The sequence below is a fragment of the Notolepis coatsorum genome (assembly GCF_963971535.1).
Source record: "Notolepis coatsorum genome assembly, chromosome: 12".
NCBI classification, from domain to species: Eukaryota; Metazoa; Chordata; class Actinopteri; order Aulopiformes; family Paralepididae; genus Notolepis; species Notolepis coatsorum.
Genome location: NC_140176.1, coordinates 55715054 through 55739622, shown reverse-complemented (window position 1 = coordinate 55739622; position 24569 = coordinate 55715054). Strand labels below are relative to the sequence as shown.

At 46.8% G+C, this 24569-nt stretch overlaps 1 protein-coding gene across 1 annotated transcript in view; it reads left to right on the top strand.

The window, feature by feature from the left end:
• Positions 1-20085, top strand: part of gli3 (GLI family zinc finger 3) — a gene marked incomplete at its 5' end in the record, with an annotated part of 24568 nt that extends 4483 nt beyond the window's left edge. Inside the window, 9 exon segments of the mRNA XM_084325836.1 lie at positions 2093-2203; positions 6950-6977; positions 6980-7008; positions 7010-7099; positions 7697-7760; positions 7763-7860; positions 11732-12022; positions 14396-14780; positions 15980-20085. Coding sequence (XP_084181962.1) covers positions 2093-2203; positions 6950-6977; positions 6980-7008; positions 7010-7099; positions 7697-7760; positions 7763-7860; positions 11732-12022; positions 14396-14780; positions 15980-18327 — 3444 coding nt within the window. The 3' untranslated portion in view covers positions 18328-20085.
• Between the last annotated feature and the right edge of the window lie 4484 nt (positions 20086-24569).

Sequence of the window (24569 nt, the reverse complement as noted above, 5' to 3'; positions counted from 1 at the left end):
AGCTCTGCCGCGCCTTCCCCCCTCCCCCCCTTGTGGCCCGGTGGCCTGGTGGACTATTACTATTACTACTATTCAGCAGAGTGAACGGGGAGACTTGCCCTCTCTCACCTCTGAGCCCAAAGAAGGGGCGTGAAAGATACACCGCAGTGATGCAGTTGAAAAGGACACTGAATCACACGCACCCCAATATATGTGCCCACGTGCATGCGTACCACACACACACACACACACACACACCACACACACACACACACACACACACACACTGCGCGCGCACACATCTGATAGAAAGATCCTCAGCTCTCCACGGCTGTCTATTTGCTGTCTGACATTGCAATCCTCAGCCGCGGTGGTAACCCCTATCTATAATTGATATCCTCTGCGCGGAATGGGCTGCCTCCCGCGTTTGAAGGGCTCTGCTCAAAAGGTTGAGGATCTTGACAACTTCTTGCCCGGTTTCCGGGGGCAGGGTGAGTTTAGATAGTTGGGGCGGAGGGCAGGGGGGGGGGGGAGTTCATAAAGGAAAAGCTTCTCTCGCCACACTCCTCCCGATGTAGTCACACAGCAGGTGGCCATCTGACCTAAGCGCTACTCGTCGGTTCCGCCACACATGGAGGCCGGCCCTAACCTTGCCGAACGACACTTATAATCAGCGCGGCGATTGTCGTGTAGACAGATACTGACGAAATCCGTATAATTTTTCCGTTTCGACGTTCCAGATTGGAATGTTTTTTCTTTTTTCTTTTTTGTCATTTGAGTTTCTGATGTTGCATTTTATTTCTCATTTTCTATGCACATGCAGATATTGCAGAGAGATGCCAATAAAACTCGTCGCCTACAGAATCCCTCCCCTCTAATTCAGCGGAGCGGAGGAGAAAATGCTCTTATCTCACCCTCCCCCCACCCCCTCTGTAATAGGATAAGTAGGCTACAGTATTTGGACCACAGTGGCTCTTCTCACACACTGGGGGGGGGGGGGGGGGGGGGACATTTCCATATAGCCAAACAATAGAGCATCCCCTCCCCTTTATTTCAACTTGTCTTCTGAAAATGGCTTCGAGAGGAAAAAAATTATAATGAGAGAATATAACCAGTCTCTCCTTGAGCTTAACGCTCAAAGTTAACTTCTATTTGCAGGGGAGGCTCGAGACATTGCTCCTTAACGTGGATTCATCTTCAGTATTAACGGTATTTGATAAATACAAGGTGAACACTCGATACGACAGATGTGTTTTAAGATTAAATAGCTTTTTTTTTGGTAAGTATTCAAAAGTAACAGTCGATTAAACACTCCCTCTTTTGATTTAGCTTTTGGCCTAATTTAGAATTTCGGAATAAGCCCCGTCGTGCCGCCCTCCTTGCTCTCCACCTTGTTGAAACGTGCTGCCCGTCGTGCTCCCGATGCATATTTTTACAGCCTCAAACGCGCTCTCTCGCCATGACACGACGCCCCTCCCCCCCCCCCCCTTTATCATCCACGCTTAAAGCGCTCTCGGTGCAGCCGATAAGATAAACATCAGATCTAGCCTACGCAATTTAGCTCACTTATCGGGCCTATCCAGTCAGCAGAAGCGAGGCGGGTGTCACTTTTTGGTCGCCGTATTTATTTCATTCATTCCTCCCTCACCAATCACTCCGTGGCATTTCGACTCTGTGCCTCTCGCTTCCCTCTCTTCCTCTTTCTCTCTCTCTTTCTCTAACACACCTCACATCCTTCGCTTTCCGGTTTCCTTTGGCGTAACCCCCTCTCCCTCTCGTTTTTCTCTTTCATTTTCACCCTCAGCGGGAGTACTTTTAAAGATAAGGCCTAGTGGGTCCTTTAATGTCTCTCTCTCTCTCTCTCTGGGTTGATGTAGAGAGACGTTGGCTAGACTAAGTGGGGGATATAGAGTGATGATGGTGTGTGCGTATGTGTGCATGCATGCGTGTGTGTGTGTGTGTGTGTTTGTGTGTGTGTGTGTGTGTGTGTGTGCGTGTGTGTGTGTGTGTGTGTGGTGTGAAAATCATCTCTTTCATACCTCTCCAACAGTCCTACCGTGCTATTCCGGGTCATCTGTGTAGGTGGCGCTGTGATGGCCCTCCCTGTTCTTAGATGGAGATAAAGGCGGTGGCCCTCCGCTGCGTTTTAAGCGTCGTGAAGCGGCAGGCGCCACTGCGTGCCTCCCCGGTGTTGAAGGAGATAAACGCGGGGCGCAGTCTGAAGGCACCCCCCCTCCCTCCCTCTGGCTGCTGGCGCAGGCCTTTAATTGGTAAAATGCAGATTTTTTTTGATCAGGAGAAGGATTAGGGCTCCTTATCTGTCTAGAGTATCTTACTCTAAGATGAAAAGACTCTGTGCTGATTACACATGCCAATTCGAGGCCCCCTGCCCCCTCCCTCCTCTTAACTCTCTGACTCTCACCCTCTCTCTCTTTCTCAATCTTTCCCTTTTTGCTTTTTTCCCTCCCATCTTCCCCCTTCATCTCCCCCCCCCCCCCCCCCCCCCCACCCCCCCTAGTTTTTCTTTACACAAAGCGCTTCAGGCAACTGACATCACCAAAGAGCATATGATTTATTAGGCCGTGTTTGATAAGCTAAACGGTGTTGCGGGGTCCCACAGCTTAGTGGAATTGCCTTGTAAACAGGCCCTCTTTTCATGCACGCCTGCATCCTAATGCACGGGGCCTGTGTCCCTGAGAGAGAGGGGGCTCGATAAGGAGACGCAGAGATGGATTGTGAAGTGGGGGGAAATTGTGGGAAAAATAGCAAAGTAATGATTGGATTCTGTGTATTACAGTAATGTGTGATGCATGGGTGTAAATCCATGGTTTGAGACTTGGCATAGATTGAATGAAAAAAAGAAAAAAATATATACTGTATATATGTATTATCATTTTAAATTTATTTTAAACCAAGATCCTTTTTTTCTTTTTATAAATATGCCGATCCATGTAAAATAGTTTGTGTGCTTTACGTTTTAGTCTTGATGCTCAGGCATCCATTTAGGCCAAGTGTCTGGGAGCACAGTATGTCCACCTGTGTGTGTGTGTGTGTGTGTGTGTGTGTGTGTGTGTGTGTGTGTGTGTGTGTGTGTGTGTGTGTGTGTGTGTGTGTGTGTGTGTGTGTGTTGTGTGTGTGTGTGTGTGTGTGTGTGTGTGTGTGTGTGTGTGTGTGTGTGTGTGTGTGTGTGTGTGTGCGTGTGTGCGTGCGTGTCGTGTGTGTGTGTACATATGTGCACCTCTCCTGCGTCGCAGCCAGGTGTCCCCTAGCGTCCTGTGTCCCGGCGCGCTCTCTCTCTTTCTCCACGGCGCGACTCTCTCCCTTAAATCCATCTCGGTGGCGTTTTTTACAGTCGCCGGGCGATAAGCTGGCAGGGTGAAGATGAATAACCTGCCGCGCCGCCGCTATCAGTGCCTGTTTGTCGATTTGGCCGCGGCCAACAGGGCCTGTCCGCTCAGCATGGAGATTATTGATTCAATAAGAATTGCCATTAGATCATGCCCATTAGGGGTCCTCGGCTACCCCCCAACCCCTCCCTATGCTGTCTGTCGCCCTCTCTGTCAGCTCAATGCATCACATCCATCAACCACCTCCTTCGTTTGTACCGGCGTGTGTGTTTGTGTGTGTGTGTGTGTGTGTGTGTTGTGTGTGTGTGTTGTGCATGTGTGTGTGTGTGTTGTGTGTGTATGTTGTGCATGTGTGTGTATATGCATGTGTGTATGTGTGTGTGTGTGTGTGTATGTTTCTGTGTGTGTGTGTGTGTGTGTGTGTGTGTGTGTGTGTGTGTGTGTGTGTGTGTGTGTGTGTGTGTGTGTGTTTGTGTGTGTGTGTGTGTGTGTGTGTGTGTGTGTGTGTGTGTGTGTGTGTGTGTGTGTGTGTGTGTGATACGGGCTACCAGTGTAGTGTGATCCGCGTGGCTCCCATCGCTCTCAGCCGTGGGATATTGAACAGTGCTCACCTCAGAGCGATCGCTTGCCACAGGGGCTCCCTCACAGGGAGGCAGGAGGAAAAGGGGAGACGACACCGGGAGTTTTCCCCCCCTGTGTTTCCTCCTCTGACCGAGGGCGGGGGAGGAGATCAATCATAGGGGCCAACTTCAACAGCCAAACGTCTCGCGGTTCTGTCCCGTCGCCCGATCGTTTTCCTGTTTGGAATTAGTCTCTTTTTGTTTGTCACTTTTAAAATTACAAAGTTGCCAAGTGAAAAGAATGGAGGGGCTTTTATTGAAAGTCACTCGAGATGTCTTCTTCACTCGTCACGTCACACCGTCACTGCGTTGACTAACTGTAATGGTTTTTCCTCATGTCCGCTAATCTGCCCCTCAATTAATATCGCCGGGGGGGGGGGCATAATCACGCGGGACAATGCATTTGGGAAATTGTTCCCCACGGGCATATCGACCCCCTGTGAATATTTCCACGCGCAGCACAATACGGGCGCTCGCGTGGGAGCTTGCGCAAAACGGCACGTTTCTTCCACGTCGCGCCCGACCTTTTCCCGACCTTTTCACTGATGGAAGTGCATGGGAAGTCGTGCTCCACGCAAGATGTACCCGTGGGAGAAGTCTCGCGGAGATCGGAGTACGGTGCGCGCCTGGAGCTTAAGCAAAATCACGTGACATTTTCCACGTCACACAACATTATTTTCTCTACGCAAAATGTCAACGCGACGTGGAGGCAGCGACATTGCAGCGCAGATACAGTATGGTCTATAACGTGCTGATTCCTACTAGCGTGGTGCTGCTAAAGTGCCGTGTGTGTTTCAAGTATGAGGAGCCTGGGGGGGGGCTTGTCTTAAAGGAAGGTCAGACTTCATAGCGTTAGTATCTGTTGTAGGGTGATCCCCCCCCTGCTTTGATGGGGAACAAAGGGCTATATGGGTGCCCTGGTCAGGACCCCAGTGCCCTGCGTACCGCGTCACTACTAGCTGCCGTGAGGGAGGGGGCTCCGTGTGGAGGAGACAAAGATGCCTTTGTCTGGTAACGGTCACGCCTGGAGGTGCACTGCCTGCCGTCACTTTGCCGGTATAATACACTCACACGCGCACACACAATCATCACCATCATAGTCACATGCATGGATGTGTTGGCTCATGTAGACATGTACGAAAACACAGACACACACACAGACACACACACACACACACACACACACGCACGTGCGCATGCACACTCGCACACAAAGATACCCCACAAATGCATGCACACACACATGCACACATGTAAATACACACATGTGCACACACACACATGTACACTCTCACACACAGACACCACACACACACACACACACACACACAGGTTGAGTTGAGGGTGTTTAAGTATAGGGGCACTACTCTACCCTTATCTCTGAGCAATAGTTAAAGAGAGCCCCCAGAGCCTCCGAGGCAGTCTGAGTGACCTGAGTGTAATGAGGGATGAAGGCTCTCCTCTGTTTCACTGCTCTCGCCCAGTTCTCTTTATTTCATTCTCCTCTTCTTCTTCTTCTTCTCTGCATGTTTTACACTTTCACATGTCTGGCGAGTCGGCATTCAAGCAAGCTTGTTCTCCCCAGACGCCGAAGACGTTTCAAAGTCAAGTCTCCATTTTAACCCCCCCACCCCCCCTCCTCATTCTTTCTCACTACATTTCCTCCCTTAGGCTAAAGATTATTTTTCCCCCTCCTCTGCTTTCTGGAATGTAATAATATTGGTTGCTCTCGCTCAGGATATTGTGTCTGCCTCACTGGGGTTGGCTTCAGAGGCCACCGCACACTGCTGTCTTCTGTGCGAGGGCCAGATGTTGTCTTCATCCCTTGGAGGATTCTTTTGTCTGTGTGTCTCTACCTCCTCTATCCCTCCTTAACCCATCCTCCCTTTCTTTACTGGCCAATAAGACAGCGAGTGAAGGTAAAGAGACAAAAGGAATAAGAGAGGGAGAGAGAGAGAGAGAGAGAGAGAGAGAGAGAGAGAGAGAAGAGAGCGGCGTACACAGATATAATGCTTGGCTGGAGTCGCAAAGCCCTCCGCGTTTTCACAACACCTTCGCTGAACTTTTGATTTCTCACACACTAGCCCCCCCCCCCCCCCCCTCCCGCCCCCCCAATCCTCACTCCGCCCCTGCCGCCTCCCTCTCCCTCCTTCCTAAGCCAAGATTGGAAGTTGCCACGGCAGCACAACTGTCCAGCACTTGTCACGGAGGGGCAAGGGCCCAATGTGATGGGAAGTGACAGGGTTTTATTGAAAATCCTGTTCAGATCGGACACTGAGGCTCGCGAGTCCGCCTTTATTCCTCTGTGTGCCGATTCCAATAGAGGGAGAGAGAGAGAGAGAAGGGAAAAGAGCATTCAAATGAAACAAATGAAATGGAAAAAGTACTACTGTAAAATCAGCGGGGTGCCATCTGCTTCGTGTCCTCGGCAACCCTAAACAAATAACATAAACTTCACTCTGGTAACGTTCCAATGTCCTCTCGCCTGGTCATATGTACCCTGCAGTTAACACGGCCTCCTCAGAGGGGTGACCCAATAAACCTGGCAGCCGTTTAGCTGGTTTAACGTCTCTCTCTCTCTCTCTCTCTCTCCCCTCTCTCTCTCTCTCTCTCTCTCTCTCTCTCTCTCTCTCTCTCTCTCTCTCTCTCTCTCTCTCTCTCTCTCTCTCTCTCTCTCTCTCTCTCTCTCTCTCTCTCTCTCTCTCTCTCTCTCTCTCTCTCTCTCTCTCTCTCTCTCTCTCTCTCTCTCTCTCTCCTCTCTCTCTCTCTCTCTCTCCCCCCTCCCCCCCCTCCCTCCTCCCTCCCTCCCTCTCTCTCTCTCTCTCTCTCTCTCTCTCTCTCTCTCTCTCTCTCTTCTCTCTCTCTCTCTCTCTCTCTCTCTCTTCTCTCTCTCTCTCTCTCTCTCTCTCTCTCTCTCTCTCTCTCTCTCTCTCTCTCTATCTCTCTCTCTCTCTCTCTCTCTCTCTCTCTCTCTCTCCCCCTCTTCCCTCTTCCTCCTCCCAGCACATCAACAACGATCACATCCACGGGGAGAGAAGGAGTTTGTGTGCCGCTGGGACGAAGTGCTCGCGGGAACAGAAGCCCTTCAAGGCCCAGTACATGCTGGTGGTCCACATGCGCCGACATACCGGGGAGAAACCACACAAGTGCACCGTAAGGACAGCTAACGTCGGCTACGCCATGTGCACGCCGCATGCCTGTGTGTGTGTGGGGGGGGGGGGGGGAATTGGCTGACTAGTGACTACCGAATAGTTCACAGACACTGGAGGTACTTGTACTGTGGCTCAAGCAACTCATGAGCTACTTAGGGACCTTAGTCTTAGCCATTGATTTAGTTGTCAATTAGTGTATTTTAGGTCGTTTTTTAGTTTGTTGTTCTTTTGTTATGCTTAACCCTTTCACTACATCATGTGGTGTGGCAGTGAAAGGGTTTACCATTTGTCGTGTGGCAGTTAAAGGGTTAACCTTCTGTATTGTCACACTGAAAGGGTTAACCCTTTGGTAGTGTGGCAGTGAACGGGTTAATGAATCATAAGCCATTTAGATATGACTACAAAAAGCACATCTCTGTCATCACAAAGATATTCCAAATTTTGCTTTGGCGCTGGATAAGCCCTAGTTTTTCTTAATGAGGTTCTTCTGCGTGATGATATTCACGAGGGATACATTCATTTTACAGATTCTGTTGATTAGATTAACTGCTTTGATTGGTCAACCTGAACGTGGTCTCCTTCCTCCCCCGCTCTGCAGTTCGAGGGTTGTGCCAAGGCCTACTCCCGGCTGGAGAACCTCAAGACACACCTACGCTCCCACACTGAGAGAAGCCCTATGTGTGCGAACATGAGGGCTGCAACAAGGCCTTCTCCAATGCCTCGGACCGGGCCAAGCACCAGAACCGCACGCACTCAAACGAGGTACTGACAAACATAATATCTAGGGGGAAACGGTTGAATTCCGTCATACAGGCGGTCACGGTGACATTTAGCAGCTGCTTATCGCCATCGTTACCGTGGAACATCCAGTTCGTGAACCTTTAAACCCCAAAACAGCTGATGTACATCAGCTAAACATGAGTCCTGAATAGCAGCATATTGGCAACAGTTACCGTTCCCTCCTAACGGGATACGATTTACTATACCAAATCAAAATGTGCTGGAACAAACTAAAGAACTGGCATGCTCCACTCACACCATTATTTAAACAACTGCAACTACTCACAATTTATGAGGTCAACAAGTATCAAACAGGGGTTATTATGTACAAAGTAATTGGTTTTCTGTCGTATATTCTTATACAATTCCTAAGGTTATTTGCAGCACAAGGAGGTCGCTAACTGGAAGGAGGAAAAGGAGAGCGATGGAAACATGGTCTTCTCAGTTGACTTAGTCAGATGAGAAATAAACGTGCAGTCCAGACAAAAGGAACTATATTTCAACTCAACTGATTTATTTGCCAAAGGGCCAAGGGTGGATAAGGCATCAGTTGCACACAGGAATTAATTCAGCATAATACATGATTGTACAGAAGGTTTGATGAGGTTAATCAAAATAGCCCATTCACAGTGGCTTCCTTACATCAAGACATTGTTGCACATAAATAGCAGTCATGTTTATGCATGAAGCGAGAATGTACTAAGCCATACACATGGGCACAACCTGGTCTAAGGTAGGAATTACATGTTACTCTAGCCAACAATAATCAGTCCATGATTCTACTCACATGTATAACAGCACATTTCTCTGGTGGTGTGGTTGGAGGCTCAGCCGGACCCCCCTGGGGACGGGTAGGTGGGCTGGCCTGCCAACTACCTGTACTGCTCTACTACTTATAGGTTTAAATGACCTCACTTATTTTTAAACTGGTTCAACCAATCACAAGTACCGGTCTTCTTTCAGTAAACAGAAGGGGGGGGCCGCCGGTGGCCCCCGTCGGTGTCTTCCTTCAGTGAACAGGGGGGGTCTGCTGGTGGCCCCCGTCGGTGTGGCCTCTTGATGAGTACAGAGGAGGGCGCTTTTGATGACCCCCCTCCTTTGGGCTGTGGCCTTCTCAGTTGGACAGAGGCCTGTGTCTCCTCTGAATGCATCAAACACTTCAACATTCCTTCGTGTACTATTTTGATTTTCCAATCTATATGGTTTGTGTAATGACCTACAGATCTCTCATATCATCCCAGTACAGTCATTGCTTCTAGGCTGATACCAGACATCATATAGGAGACCACACCAACCTTTATTTACCAGATAATATAACTGTGATAAATATACCAGGATTTTATAACAAGAGTGAAATAACACTATTACTTTCATACTCGGGTGACATTCTAAATGGTCTTCTTCTTTGTAAGTTACCTTCTACATTGATATGGTTAATGTAATAAGTAATACCAGATTTCCTATATAAAGTATACTGACTTAATAGTTCCTTGGATGTGTCTGCTAGTTATCTGCTAGACCGGCTGTCCCTCTGCTAGTTAGGCCATGGTTAGACTAGTGTATTTGTGGCGTTTTTTTATACGTTTTTGAATACGTTTCATGTCCCTATTACACAGAAATGCGTTTTTTGGCGTTTTTTTGTGGATACGGCTGAAACGCAAAATTGTGTTTGCGTTTTGGAGAAACGCTAAAAAAACACGCAGACAACAGCGTGTAGTCTGCATGAGCCGTTGTTGCGAAAACGCCCATGCGCAGTAGATACCATCTGCGTGCCCTTCCGGTGACAGAGAGCTGTCCCAAACCAAATAGCTGCAGCTACTATGTGTTGTCAAGTTATTGTTATAAGGACCCCAGTCCAAGCTACAACAGTCTGCATTCCCTTAACAATTGTTTGTATTGAGCCGTATTGTATTGTACCCATATGCAATATGTTAAAGAAAGTTTACATCCATTCATTCTGCTAGCATTACCGATTGGCACTGCCACTGGATAACATGAGCTAGTTTTAGCTATCAAACCCTGTTAGCTCAAAGCTCCTCTTTCAACTTAACAAGCATTAAACAAAATGGCCCAGTCATCTATTCACCTTTGTTTAATACACACAGCGTTGTCTCTAATGTTATCTAACCACTGATAGCTCCCGATATCATCAGTTTGGTGCTGGCTAAGTAGCGTGAGCTAACGTTAGCTTCTAGCCACAATGCTATATTGTTATAATGGCATACTCCATTGACCTTAGCATGCAGCTAACAATGCTACCGATCTTTATTTAGACTAAACTATCCGCTCTTGGTGGTCACTTGTGTTGATGTTAGTTTTGTTTCATCAACAAATGACAGGCAGAACACACAGTGAATGTATCCGTTTTGTTTATTGCACTTTTATTAGGCTTTGCTGAAAAAGAATTGCTGCATTGGGTAACTAGGCAAAAGATGGTGGCCGCCTTGTTGACATTTGCTTTGCAGGCACATTCAAGTTCTGATGAAATTGCCTTCATGTTTGCCACCTACTGCCACCTACTGCTTTGGCAGTGTACTACATCAGTGTGCTCGGGTGACAAAAACGAAAAAAAAACGAAAGTGTGACTCGAGGCGCACGACGTCGCGGCGAAACGCATATGACAACAATACGAAGATGAAACGAAAGGTGTAACCGCACCCTTAGAGTGAGACACCGTTTCCTGTGGGGTGTGACTTCCCCTGCGGCCTTTTATGACCTGCAACTGTTGTTCTCTAATCCAGTCTTACCCTGAGCGGGGGTTTGTTTGGAATGTCTTATCTAACACCAATAATCACTTTTGGCTAAGCCCTGCTTTTACATTATGGATTCTCTAATTATTCACACATATTAGTTATGAAATTCAATGTCAAATATCACCACACTTCCTTTATCTTTGCCTAATTTTTTTCAAACTTATTTTGAGTTTAATTCTCATTATCATGCACATCTCACAAGAAGAAATAAAGACTTACACATTCCTTTCTGTAGGACCTCTGTTGCCAAATTCTCATTTGTTTATCAAGGTGCAGTGATTAGACAAAATCTAATAGAAACATGTTCCACTTTAAATATATTTAAAAGTAAGCTTAAAAAAGAACTACAGATCCTGTAGTCTATGTGTATTTGTGTAAAGTCTTTTACATTTTTCCCCCCAACATTATAATAGTTGTATAATGCTGTATTGTATGTATCTGTGTGTATGAGAGAGGGATATGCGCATGTGTTTGTGCATAATGTTGTAGTTATCCTATATAGGTTTAAGAGGGGAGGTCGCTTATAAGCCCTTGGGTTTTTTGACCTTTCCTGCACATTTGAACTGTTCTTCTTTTTACTTATTTTATCCCAGAATGTATGTTTGTAAGTGCGAATAACAATAAATAAAAATAAATAAAATGTCTTCAGATTATATATACATGTAATACGTGTTGTTATTGCACAGCAGCGATAGTCACGTACACGTTTCAGCCCTTAGGGTCAGTGTTCAAACACTGAGGAAAGCCTAGGGCTGAAACGCATCTGTGACTATTGTTGCTGTGCATTAATAAAAGTATTGTATTCTTATTTGCTGACGACTCAGTTTGCTATTTCCCCAAAGAAACAATCCGGCACAATGCATGGATTACTGCAGTCAAACGATATAACTGTCTGTACCATCAGCCTATCGTACTGGATTTCCCCGTAGGGCCAGCTTTAGTAGCACATGTGTATGTCATGTAAACGTTTTGAAACATTGAAGCCGTGTATATAACCTCACAGTGTATTACTTGCAGTGGTCCACTCTCTCTGCTTTTGAATATGTCGGGTTCACCATCGTCTCCCTGAACCGCTCTCTCCGTGTCTCCTCTCCCTCCAGAAACCGTACGTGTGTAAGATCCCCGGCTGCACCAAGCGCTACACGGACCCCAGCTCCCTGCGCAAGCACGTGAAGACGGTGCACGGGCCCGAGGCGCACGTCACCAAGAAGCAGCGCGGCGACTACCCGCGGCCCCCTCCCCCGCGGGAGCCCGGGGGGGGCAACGGCCAGGGCAGGTCGCCGGGACAACTGCCCCTGGGCGCGTACACTGACCAAAGGGAGTACAACCACGCTACCTCAAAACAGGACGAATGTCTGCAGGTCAAGTCCATCAAGACGGAGAAGCCCATGGTAAGAGGTTCCTGTGGCTTTGTGGAATGCTTTGTTTTGGGTTAGAAATACCACTCCCCGTCACTTTAACCGCAGAGAACATTATTTAACATTGAGGTGTGTATGTGGTTAACACTGAGGCGTGAGCGTGTGTGTGTGTGTGTGTGTGTGTGTGTGTGATACTGACCCGTTCTAATGAGTATGTTTCTCTTCTATCACGTGTGTGTGTGTGTGTGTGTGTGTGTGTGTGTGTGTGTGTGTGTGTGTGTGTGTGTATGTGTGTGTGTGTGTGTGTGTGTGTGTGATACTGACCCTTTCTAATGAGTACGTGTTTCTCTTCTATCACATGTGTGTGTGTGTGTGTGTGATACTGACCCTTTCTAATGAGTACGTGTTTCTCTTCTATCACATGTGTGTGTGTGTGTGTGTGTGATACTGACCCTTTCTAATGAGTACGTGTTTCTCTTCTATCACATGTGTGTGTGTGTGTGTGTGTGATACTGACCCTTTCTAATGAGTACGTGTTTCTCTTCTATCACATGTGTGTGTGTGTGTGTGTGATACTGACCCTTTCTAATGAGTACGTGTTTCTCTTCTATCACATGTGTGTGTGTGTGTGTGTGTGTGATACTGACCCTTTCTAATGAGTACGTGTTTCTCTTCTATCACATGTGTGTGTGTGTGTGTGTGTGTGATACTGACCCTTTCTAATGAGTACGTGTTTCTCTTCTATCACATGTGTGTGTGTGTGTGTGTGATACTGACCCTTTCTAATGAGTACGTATTTCTCTTCTATCACATGCCTCGGCATGTCTCTCCCTCCCTTTCTAAGGACAGTGGGTAATCAGGTGAGACGGATGTCCCTTCACATTGTCCTCATACAAAAACCCTCCTCCCAAAGTCTCTCCGTTTGCCTGTTCGTCCATTCAGATCACCAGTCGTTCCTGTGATTATCCCTAGCAGTCATCTTTTCTCTCATCCCACAAATTGGCACAATTAATTGTCATTTTCACCCAAAACAGGCCAGTTTCTCATCCTTCACATTCATAATGTGTTTATTCGACTTGTTTCCTAATTGTCCTTTATGAGTGCCAGCAGTAAGCGTGATATTGCTGCTATGAGCAATTCCTGTGCCTTTGGGCACAAGTAAATGCATTCCCAAACAGCAACGAGAGCAATGAGTATTGAAAGTGTGCCCAATACTGCCCTAGGGCTCCCGCCGCGCCGCCAGATTCATCCTTCGTAAACAAATGCGGCGAGTAGCCACTCTAAACACTACTGGCGCTCGCTGCCAAAAACCTGATTCCATTCGTCCTCGGCTAATTCTACAGTAAACAACCCAATGGACCTATCTCAAAACCCCACCCTCTTTTTTTGATCCTCCAATCGCAAATGTCTGATGGGAAGCAACAGTTGTCATTGGAGGATCGAGGAAAGAGGGCGGGTTTGAAATGGGTCAATTAGCCACCAGTTTACTTTGAAAAGAAGCCTTTATTCTTCCTGTCAGCCCTCTGGAAATAACACAAACATAGTGTTCGTGTATATATCTGGACACATTTAAGTTACATGTAGAATAGAATAGACTTTATTGTAATTATACTTGCGTACAATGAGATTAGGGACTCAAACTTAAAGGAAAACTCCAACATTTTGGGAAATTAGCTTATTTGCCATCTACCCTGGAGTTAGACAAGACGATACATACCTTTTTTCTTCACTGTGCATGCAGTAAGAGTAGGAAGACACGCACCATTAGCCTAGCTTAGCGTCAGTCACTGGAAGTAGGTTCCTCCATTAGCCTAGTACCCAACGTCTTCCTACTCCTACTGCATGCACAGAGAAGAAAAAGGTATGCATCTTCTTGTCTAACTGCAGGGTAGATGGCAAATAAGCTAATTTCCCAAAATGTTGGAGTTTTCCTTTAAGGTGCTAGTAATAGAAAATAATCACACAAGTAATAAAAAAATAAACATAACATCACAATACTATACAATATGATACTATACACACAAGTAATAAAAAAGAAACAATATCACAATACTATATACACAATATACAGAATATACAACAATCACAGTGTCATGTCAGACAGTAATGGGTAGATAATTGCACTTGTGATTATTGCACTTGAAGTGTAGAATATTACACTTGAAGTTGGGAGAAAATATAGCCATTGGTGTCGTGGTTAACCCAGTTTAGAGTAATACTCTGAGATCGTGGGTGGTACGAATAATCATCGCTGTAGTTCTCATGTCATTTGAAAAGCATGTTCCAAACGCATTACATCCTACGAATGTTAGTAACATACAGTGTTGTCCTTTTTGTGTTAAGCACAATGTTAACTCTCTCTCTCTCTCTCTCTCTCTCTCTCTCTCTCTCTCTCTCTCGGTCCAGACGTCTCAGCCAAGCCCTGGCGGTCAGTCTACATGCAGCAGTGACCAGTCCTCCATCGTCTATGCCAGCCGTGGAGTCCAGCTTGTTGTGAGCGCCGGACGCTCGCCGGGGGAGGGGCTAGAGGAGGACGATGACGACGAGAACGAGGAGGAAGACGACGAGTGCGAGGGTGAGCCCGCCCCCATCATGGACTCCACGGTCTCCACAGCGACGGCTGCCACGCTCACCCTGCAGGCGAGGCGAAGTGTGGGCCGTCCGCTGCGCTGGATGGAGCACATCAAGATGGAGAGGCTGAGGCAGGTGAACGGTGTTCCGCCCAGGCTGGGTCCCCTGTCCCCCACACCGCCCCCCAAAGGTTCCACGCTACCCAACATCCTGGGGAAGGGTAAGGCCGACGCACAATATTACCACACGACTGCAGTCTGTAAAACACATGGCCTTTGACTACGCAGGCTTAACCTCTGCAAGCTCAAATCTGAATCTCTCCCAACATAACAAGTTTACAATGGCTTATTGAAGCAGTCTTAACATGACACACATACTGTAGAGCAGCGGTTCTCAAACTACGGGTCGCGACCCAAAGTGGGGTCGTGGGTAGGTTACTTGCGCATTGGCAAGTAAAAGATTTAAAATTTACTTTTTTATTTTATTTATATGTTCTGGCAACATATTCTGCCTAAATATGCCTTGTGTTATAAATGTGTATTGATAACATAGTGCTGTAATTACATTTTCTAATAAATATGCATGATCAAGTTCAACAACGTGTGCTTTTATTTTGATATTCCTTAATTCCACGTTGAAATTACGCGATACATTAAATGTGGGGTGGCCAAAAAGATTCCTAAATAAAATGGGGTTGTGGTATAAAAAAGTTTGAGAACCCCTGCTGTAGAGCACTTGCTTGGTTACCAAATTACTCCTGTAAGATGCTTCTGTTAATACAGCCTTTAACCCATTTAGACCTAAAACGCCTGCTAATAATGCATTATATACAGCATAACACAAATGTGTTTCCCGGTTTCAATGGGTAGAGACAATGCTGCTGTAAACTGAAAATAGCCCTGAACATCTCAACAGATTCCAGTGTTTCAAAGCTTAATTACCTTGAATTCCATCTTGCCGATTGGACTAATGCGTTCAGGCAAAACCAAAATGCTTAACATTTTCTGTTACGCTGGAAATTGGTATCAAACCCATATCATGCCATATATCGTATCAGTCCGTCTAGCATGTAACCACGTTTCATGGCCGGGTTTTGCCGGTTGTCTGGGAAAGATGCATCTTCCTCCTCACTTGCATTGTACTCATCTCTTGCTCTCTTTTTTATTCCCTTCCTTTCACCCTATCTCTCCCTCCTCCTCCTCTATCGATTCCTCCCTTCCTTCCTCTTTTTTATTCCCTTCCTTTCACCCTATCTCTCCCTCCTCCTCCTCCTCTATCGATTCCTCCCTTCCTTCCTCTTTTTTATTCCCTTCCTTTCACCCTATCTCTCCCTCCTCCTCCTCTATTGACTCCTCCCGCGTCACTACCTGTCTCTCCTCTCTTTTCCCTATCCTGTCCCTCTGTCTCGCTCCCCTATAGGTTCCTGTCTGGGCAAGTTGGGGCCGGTGTCCATTCCTCAGCCTCCTCCTCGTCCGGAGTTGGGCAGCACCGAGCTGACCGTGCTGAGTTTACTCCGAGACCGGCGCGACAGCAGCGGCAGCACCACCAGCTCTGCCTACCTGAGCAGCAGCCGGCGCTCGTCTGGCATTTCGCACTGCTTCTCCAGCCGGCGCTCCAGCCAGGCCTCCCAGTGTGAAGGCACGGCAGCCGTAGGCCACCACCGCCGCCACCACAACCTCAGCTCCACCGACTCCTACGACCCGATCTCCACCGACGCCTCCCGACGCTCCAGCGAGGCCAGCCACTGTGGGGGAGGGGGCATAGGGCTGCTCCCGTGTGGCAGCTGGGGGAGTGTAGCGGCAGGAGGCGTGGGAGGAGGGTCTCGGGGGATGCTCAACCTCACCCCGGCACAGCACTACCACCTGAAAGCCAAATATGCAGCGGCGACCGGCGGCCCGCCCCCCACGCCTCTGCCCAACATGGAGCGCATGAGCCTGAAGACCCGCATGGCCATGATGGACGAGGGCCAGGACGGAGGTAACCTCTCGCTGCCCCCTCTGGTCAGGCCGCGCCGCTGCAGTGACGGCACCAACGGGTTCACCAACGGGTACACCAACGGGTATATGGGCCATTCAGGGTACCGGCGGAGGGTGCTGTACCCCGGTGAGGGTCTGGGGAGCATCGATCGCAGGGCCAGTGACCCGGTGCGGACGCAGGCTCCTGATACTTTTGGCCTGCCCCAAGTGCAGCGCTTCAACAGTCTGAACAACATCCACCCTCTTCCTCCTCTGTCTGGGTTCCAGCAGCCCACGGTCGAGGGCCGCAGCTTCAGCCTGCAGAACTACACCCGCTCAGAGGGCAACCTGCAGAGAGGCCTTCAGCATTCCCCCTGTCCCCCCAGCATCATGGAGCACTCAGCCTTAGAGGCCCTGGCCATGGAGGAGGAAGGGGAGGCCGCCCTGCTGCTAGGGGATGAGGACATGCTGCCGGATGACCTGGTGCAGTACCTCCGCTCCCAGGCCCAGACTCAGGCGGCCTCCTACAACCACCTGGAGGACCACATGGCTCCTGTCCAAGGGGACCTCTCCCATCCCTCTTTGGGGGAGATGGAACAGATCCATGGGTCAGGGTTGAACCTGGCTTTCCCCGGGCCCCACAACCCCCAGCAACACCAGCAGGTAGTGGAGAGAGGGAGTCCTAGTAAGCTGCCCATCCAGTGGAATGAGGTGAGCTCTGGGAGTGCCGAGAGGTCCCCTCAGAGGGAGCAGACCCAGCAGAGGCTGTGTGGCAGGTGGCAGAGCTCAGAGCAGCTACCTGCCTCCGCTCCCTTTGGCCGGTTTGGGAACATGGTGGTACAGCAGCAAGTGCAGTTCCCCAGAGACTTCCAGAGCAGTTGTGCCCAAGCGAGCCAGCCTCAGGCCCCGTGCAGAGTCAACCCGGAGGTGAAGCTGGAGACGTCCTCTAACGCCTGCATGGAGATGAGAGGGAACGGTCACAACCCTGCGCACACCTTTGGTCGGCCTGACTTCTCCCACATCACTGTTGGGCCTCTTCCCCAGGGTTACGGGCAAAGCCAGAGCCACTTCCAGCAGAACCAGAACAGTAGCACCTCCCGTCAGATTGGAGACAACTTGGTCCTCGGCAGGGCCTCCATGGACACCCTCTCCAGCCTCTCCCAGGCACATGTCCCTCGCCCACCTGCCAACAGCAGCTACAGGAACATGGCCAGGACCCAGCAGTACCTCAACCCAGAGAACAGCAGTGACGCCCAGGCTAGCCTCAGCCAGCAGCAGCAGCAGAGGAGTGGGACCCACTGCTCCCTCGTCCACCAGGTGTCTGGGCTAAAGCTGGAGGCTCCAGACCAGGGCTACCTGGAGCAGGGCTTCAGCGACCCACTCTGCTTTGAGACAGTAGACACCAAGGCTTCCTCCTTCCCCGGCCTGGAGGACCAGTGCCTGCTGGACTCCATGGCGGAGTCCGTGGGGCTGGGAGGGGGCGGGGACACAGCCGCCCTCCTGTCTCCTGGCGCAGACCAGGTGACCAGCACAGTGGACAATGGTGTGGCGGGTGTATTGGACGAGGTGGTGAGTTTGGACTTTGGTGCCATGCTGGAGGACGGCTTCGACCAGGGGAGCCTGGTGTCCGGGGTGATAAGTCCCTCCATATTCCAGGGTCTGTCAAGGACCTCGTCTCGGCTGACTACCCCTCGAGTGTCCAACAACTTCCACAGCATGCCCCCCACCCACAGCAACATGGCCATCGGAGACATGAGCTCCCTCCTCACTACACTTGCTGAGGAGAGTAAGTTTCTGGCTATCATGCAGTAGCTGCTCTCTCTCCCTCTCTTTCTCTCCCTCTCTCTCTCTGCTTTCCCCTCCCATAGGATAAATGAAAAAGGAAGAGAAAAACCTCTGGTGTATGTGAAGAACTGGTAAAAAAAATAAGTATAAAATGGTAACACTTAAGGAAAAAGTGGCAAATTATGAGATGAGTCTATTATGTACTTAACAACAAAGTGTTCTGGAAGAGATAGTTGCCAAACAGATTTATTTTGTAAAATTGTCATCCCACTCTGAAAGGGGGATGTGTTCAAAAATATGTATAGATAAATAGATATATTCCTTTTCTGGAATGAAGGCTATTTTTTTTTTTTTAAGCCCTTCTCTTTGTATTACTATGTGATGGTGAGCGAGCGCTCACTCCTTTTGAAACAGTATTCTGTGTATTGTCACTGTTTTATTTTGCTGTACACTGTTGGTATAAATGCATGTATTCAAGATTTAACATAAACACTGTCTTTATAAGTACATAGACTAGCTCATGTGCCAATATCTTACCCTTTGACCCCATTGGTACAAAGCCTCTCAATTCCATTATCTTTCCAGCAGGTCAGAAAGGGGTCAATTAGCAACTTTAAAAGACCCTGATATCTTTATACTGTATATCATAGTTTTTTTTTATAAGCGATATTTACATATTTGCTATTGTTATTTTGTTTGTATGTAACTTTTTTGCAAATCTGTAAATCTTAATGTTATAGTGCTTCTACCAAGTCTTACCAAGTGGTGTGTTTGTCTAGAGTATTCCAGTACGGTATTAAGTCCAACGTTAAAACGACCACACTTCAGAGTCTTACAGTTCACAAGCACCATAAGTAGTCTTCTAGTTGATATCTACATGGCTTGATTTACATAGTCTGGTAAGGTACTCGCGGGTGTATATAACAATGTGTTCCTTTTTATATTTTTGTCAGTGAAGATCAAGACTTTCGATGTTGGATTGCACGGTTGTTTGGCAGTAACGTGAACATGACAATGGGTCCCATTCTGGTGCTTTATGTGCGCTTATACAAATAGATATTTCAATGCTTCAAGTTGGGTTTTCTTTGTTATCTGTCTTACTGACCTAGGGTGGCCCATAGCACATGGATTCATGATGGTATACGCTATAAACATTTTCATTTTATAGGAAATCATCCATATAATTTTCTCCAAAGCTCTTTAATTCAGAATGTGTACTGCCACCAAGTATTGCAGTGACTTTGTCAACAGTGTTAGTGTTGCCTTGCGGTCTTAAGTGGCTGCGCACAGAATATCGAATAGTTTACCTAGTATTCAGCGTCAAAGCAATGAGGTACAATTTATTTTTTCTTTTATTGTTTTTGGTACTTATGTCTTTTTTTTTGCTGTGCATAGATGGTGTTTTGTTTTGAAAGAAGTAGAACTCATTTCCTCTGAGAAAGGAGGGAATTACAATGAGGTATGTGCCTTATATCTGCTTGTCAGACAAAGAGAATGATCACTGCCAATCTTCCATGAATTATAAAACAATAATAATAAAAAAAAACTATCAAACGTGTTAAGTGTCTTGTGAGACCTGAGAAAACTAAAAACAAAACAAAAAATCCCAGAACATTTATATAATGTCTGAATATCAGAAAAGTCAAGATTTGTGGAGAAAAAAAAGCATTCTACTTTTCTTTGGTTGGTTTCTTTTCTTTTTTTCACATTTATTGTCCTCTTTTATATATATAAATATATATAAATGTGTAAATACATTACTCTTTCTGTAGATTTAGCTTGAGATATGAGGAGGAACCTGGGGCCAATAACAGAAGTGACTCTTGAGAAGCAGGGATTCCCAGGCCCTGGGTGGAGGCCAGGCAGATCTGGCTCACAGCAGAGCATGGAGTGCCCAGCACTTCCCCCTCTGCCAGAAGAGCCACTTAGCTCTTTTATAACTGACCACAAATGTTTGTATGGTTTTAATAAAAAAAAAAAAAAAGGAAATGATTCTCTGAGTCTCCCTTCTTACTTGTGTCCTGGATTTTATCACACAGTAAATTAAACTGGTGTTAGCTATTTTTAATAAGGAGATTGTTCTCACTCGTGTCGCCAAAACAAAATGGGGTAGTGGGAAATAATGAGTGGCAGACTGTTAATAACATCATAATAGCATTTGCGCTGAATTGTTGCGCAAGGTTACTTTACGTCCGGTAATTGGGATTGATTAACAACTCTAAACAAATTCTGCTCAATCTATGCATTGGAGCCAGGTCACAATGCTTATTGTGCGTTTAAATAAAATCTTTGTCATAATATAAAATCGATGTGTTGATATAGGATTAATTCAATTTAAGATTTAAAACACAGCATATCAGAGAAGTGGTTAAATTCCAAATTGTCATCCACAAATAGGGTTCAGTGCCAATGTTGTGCTAAAATAGATTTTTAGAGTGATTTTGAGACCTTTAGGAACAGCATTTCTTAGGGTTAAAAACTTTAGAGCCCCCTTACATTTTTCGAGGTAAGGGGGGCAATCTGGTATTCCAGTAGTGGTTCTTTTTTGGATGTGAGGAGATGTGTAAATATCAAGTCATTTTTGCCTCTCAGAATATAGTGCCTTGTGGGAACAGGAAATGGGGTTCTGTGCAAATTCCTAGTGTTTTGGGAACTTTAGGACAACATTTAAATGTCTGCTTTTTTCACAAGGGTCTTTATTGGGGCTCGAAAAATTTTAACCCTCAAATTTTCTGTTTGCTGAAATTAAACAGTATATATTGGTATACAAGAAACTCTATAATAACTATATTATGAGGGGCAAATTTTACTTTACATTTACAAGTGACCTTGACCTCAAATCCAAGAACTGATGTCACCACTGGAATCCCTGCCCCTTATAAAGTGGTAATGCAAGATGGCTTATGTCAATTTATTAGCACTTAAACAAAAAAAAAAATACCCTTAGGGAGGGTAAAACAAATGTAATCAACCGATTTTACGTTCGCTGACCTCCTAAAATGTCCCAAAACCACTCAATAAAATCAATTCTAGCAAGACATTTGCATGGAATGACACAAGCAACGGTACTATGAGGTGCTCTAGTCCCGGAGAATATATTGTGCTTTTGTTGCCCTCTTCTGACCATTACAAGAAATTACACTTTTTTTGTTTGTTTTTTAAACCTTTAAACAAAACATAAAATGTAGGCCTATACACCGCATGAGCTTTTCCACACACATATTCCAGTCACATTACGAACACTGTGGACTTCATTTGGCCACAGGAGCGTGAGAGTAGTCGTGGTGTGATCCTCCCAAGAAGTTCTCTAAAGCCACAAGATCAAAGCCAAGCGGTGGCCTTGCCCATTACCAGCCTGATTGACCTCTTTGCCGGCTTTTCCTCCAGACCTCCACTATGCTCCATGTATACCCCTTTAACCTGACAACCCATCAGCTCACATCAGAGGTCTTTTGGGTGTTGATGCAAGCGGAGGGCTGATTCGTGCATCATTTCATCATCCTCCCAGAGCGGTAAAAATGGGAGCATTTTCTAAGCCACTCTCCCATTATGCCCTTTTTTAGAAGCTCAACACAACACGGCAGCCGCGCTGGAGGAAATGAAGGGTGCAGTGGGAAGGATTTCACAGTGGGGGGAAAAGCGCAGGGAGCGATGAATTGTTCTGACTTGACATGAGATGAGGCCCCTTCTTACCTTTGATGCTTCCCGGCTGCCGATGTCTCGGGTCAAAAACACTGTTCCTTCAAAGGAGTTTGCCTCTCTCTCTGGCAAACACTCCACCTTTCTCACTCACACTTCCTCCCTCCCTCTTTCTCTGGCTCCACACACATCACAGCCTTGGCAATGTACAAGGAAATCATCCGGGGGTCCGTATGTCTACAGAGTCCTCTTTGGACTGTTGACGTTCACTTGTACATGGATGGAATGAATCCTGTCGATAACAGAATTCCGTACTGTACCATCTGTATAGGAGCAACACATTCTCTTTTGAGAATTTGGAATACTGGTAGCTGTCTTTCTTTGGCAAAATTAGATTTTTTTTAACCCATCATGGGACCCAGGCTTATTGAAAACAGAACACTAAAATATTACTGTCGTCAAGTGGGGTCCCACCAGAAGAACCGTGGCCCAAACAAGGATGAAAAGGATTCTTTAAAGGGGAACTATCTTACTATTTCTTTCACTATTTGGGCAATTTTACACAATTCTTTTTCAAAAAATGCATTGTTTTGTATTTCTAATCAAGTACTGTAGAGCAGCAGTTTCTGCCCTTCAAGATTCCAAGCTGCTTTTGGCTGGGCTCCGCCCATACTCGCAATGCGCTTTGAGTGACAGTCACCCACTGCACTGCAATGCACTGGCAGATACCTTTTGGGGGAGAGAGAGAGATAGAGAGGGACTAATTAATTTCGCCGCAGGGGCATAATCCCACGGGACAATGCATTGGTAACTTGTTTCAAATGACAATAATATACCCCTGAGATAGAGAGAGAGATAGATAGGGAGAGAGCGTGCGTGTGTGAGCGACTCACACGTGTGTGTAAATGCAGGGGGAGAGACAGAGGAGCGATCGCTCCGAGACGGGTCGCACCGTATGAGCCTGTCTGTCTCTCCCTCTCTCTTTTGAGGAAGTGTCAGTGACAGGGAAACCACTTCCGCATTAGTCCCACTTGCTCCGTTGTTGAGCGAATTGTTGATTGTGGGCGGTGGCTACAACCACAGAAGGAGCTGAGGTATGCAGATCAGAATTCTTACATGTCACAGATACGTTAAATTCTGAATGGCTTGGTTCAGTGGGGGAGGTTCTTCTCTGAGCTGAAGAAACGGGACTAGCTAGAGATTTCACATCTAGTCAGTGTTGGTACAACCCCACATTGCTAGAAAACAATGCAAACCACTGGAAAAAGCCATTTATAAGATAGTTCCCCTGCCGGATGGTGCCATGTGTTATATAGACGTATGCGGTTTTCATGAAATATGCTTAATACCCTCGAAAATGTGTTAAATTAGACCAGATGTGTTGTTCTTAAAACACATACATAACATGTTTACAATGTGTTAAGAAATTACATTACACAAAACAAAACAAAGTCCATCAGTTGTATATGGCAAGTGCTACAGGAAGGGTGGGTTGAAACATCGCGTGGGAATACCTGACGGCCAGAACGCCTTGAGGTCTGCAAAGCTGCACACAGAGGAATATTTCAGGTTTAAAGAATAGAAACAGTAGTTTGTAACATTAATCAATGTCTTGGCTGATCAATTGGATCAATTTAATGCTAATGAGAGTTCAGCTTCCTGACAGCCTGGTGTATGAAGCTGTCTTCTGCTGCTCCTGGCTCGGAGGCTCCTCATTCTCCTCCCGGAGGGAAGGAGAGTGAAAAAGCGTTGTGAGGGGTGGGTGATGTCGCCCGCAATGCGTAGTCCTGGAGGGAGGGGGGCACCAACGATCCTCTCAGCTGTTCTGAGTTCTGACCGTGTGCTGCAGGGTCTTGCGGCAGGCCGCCGTACCACTCGGTTATGCAGCTGGTCAGGAGGCTCTCGATGGTGGCCCGGTACAAGGAGCACAGGATGGGCACTGAGGCTCCAGCTCTTCTCAGTTTGCGGAGGAAGTAGAGGTGCTGTTAAGCTTTCTTCGCCAGTGATGCAGTGTTGGTGTTCCAGGAGCCCAGTGGTTCTTAATACTTTAAGGATCTGGCAGCAATTTAGACACCATTTTAAGTTCTGTTCTACCATGGCTCCAATATTGTCACATACATACCAGGGCATACAGTGAAATGCGGGTGGTCATGCCCGCATCGATTGTGCAATAATACAATAATAAAATAGACAATGCTAAATTCCTGAGAAGGCACTGGTTCCTATGTACACTACTATACAATATACAATTTTAACTCTGTCATTATGCTATACTTCCTATATCTAAACTATACTATACAAGAACCAGATCTGTTCTTTCCTTTATATTCCTCATTCCTTTAAAGTGACTTTTCCATTTAGTTTAAAGCGATTGCAGTGTGTGTGTTGTGTGTGTGCGTGTGCTCATGTGTACTTGTGGGTTGAGAGTTCAGTGTTCTGATGGCCTGGGGGAAGAAGCTGAGCCGAAGTCTCTCTGTTCTCGTTGCGTGTGTACGTAGGCGCTTGCCTGACCGCAGCAGCTTCAACAGGCTGTTGTTGGGACCCCTATTGAGACACTCGCTCTTAACTCTAAACAAAAAACAATTATCGCATTTACATCTCATTAGCGAGACGCATTATATTGTTAGACT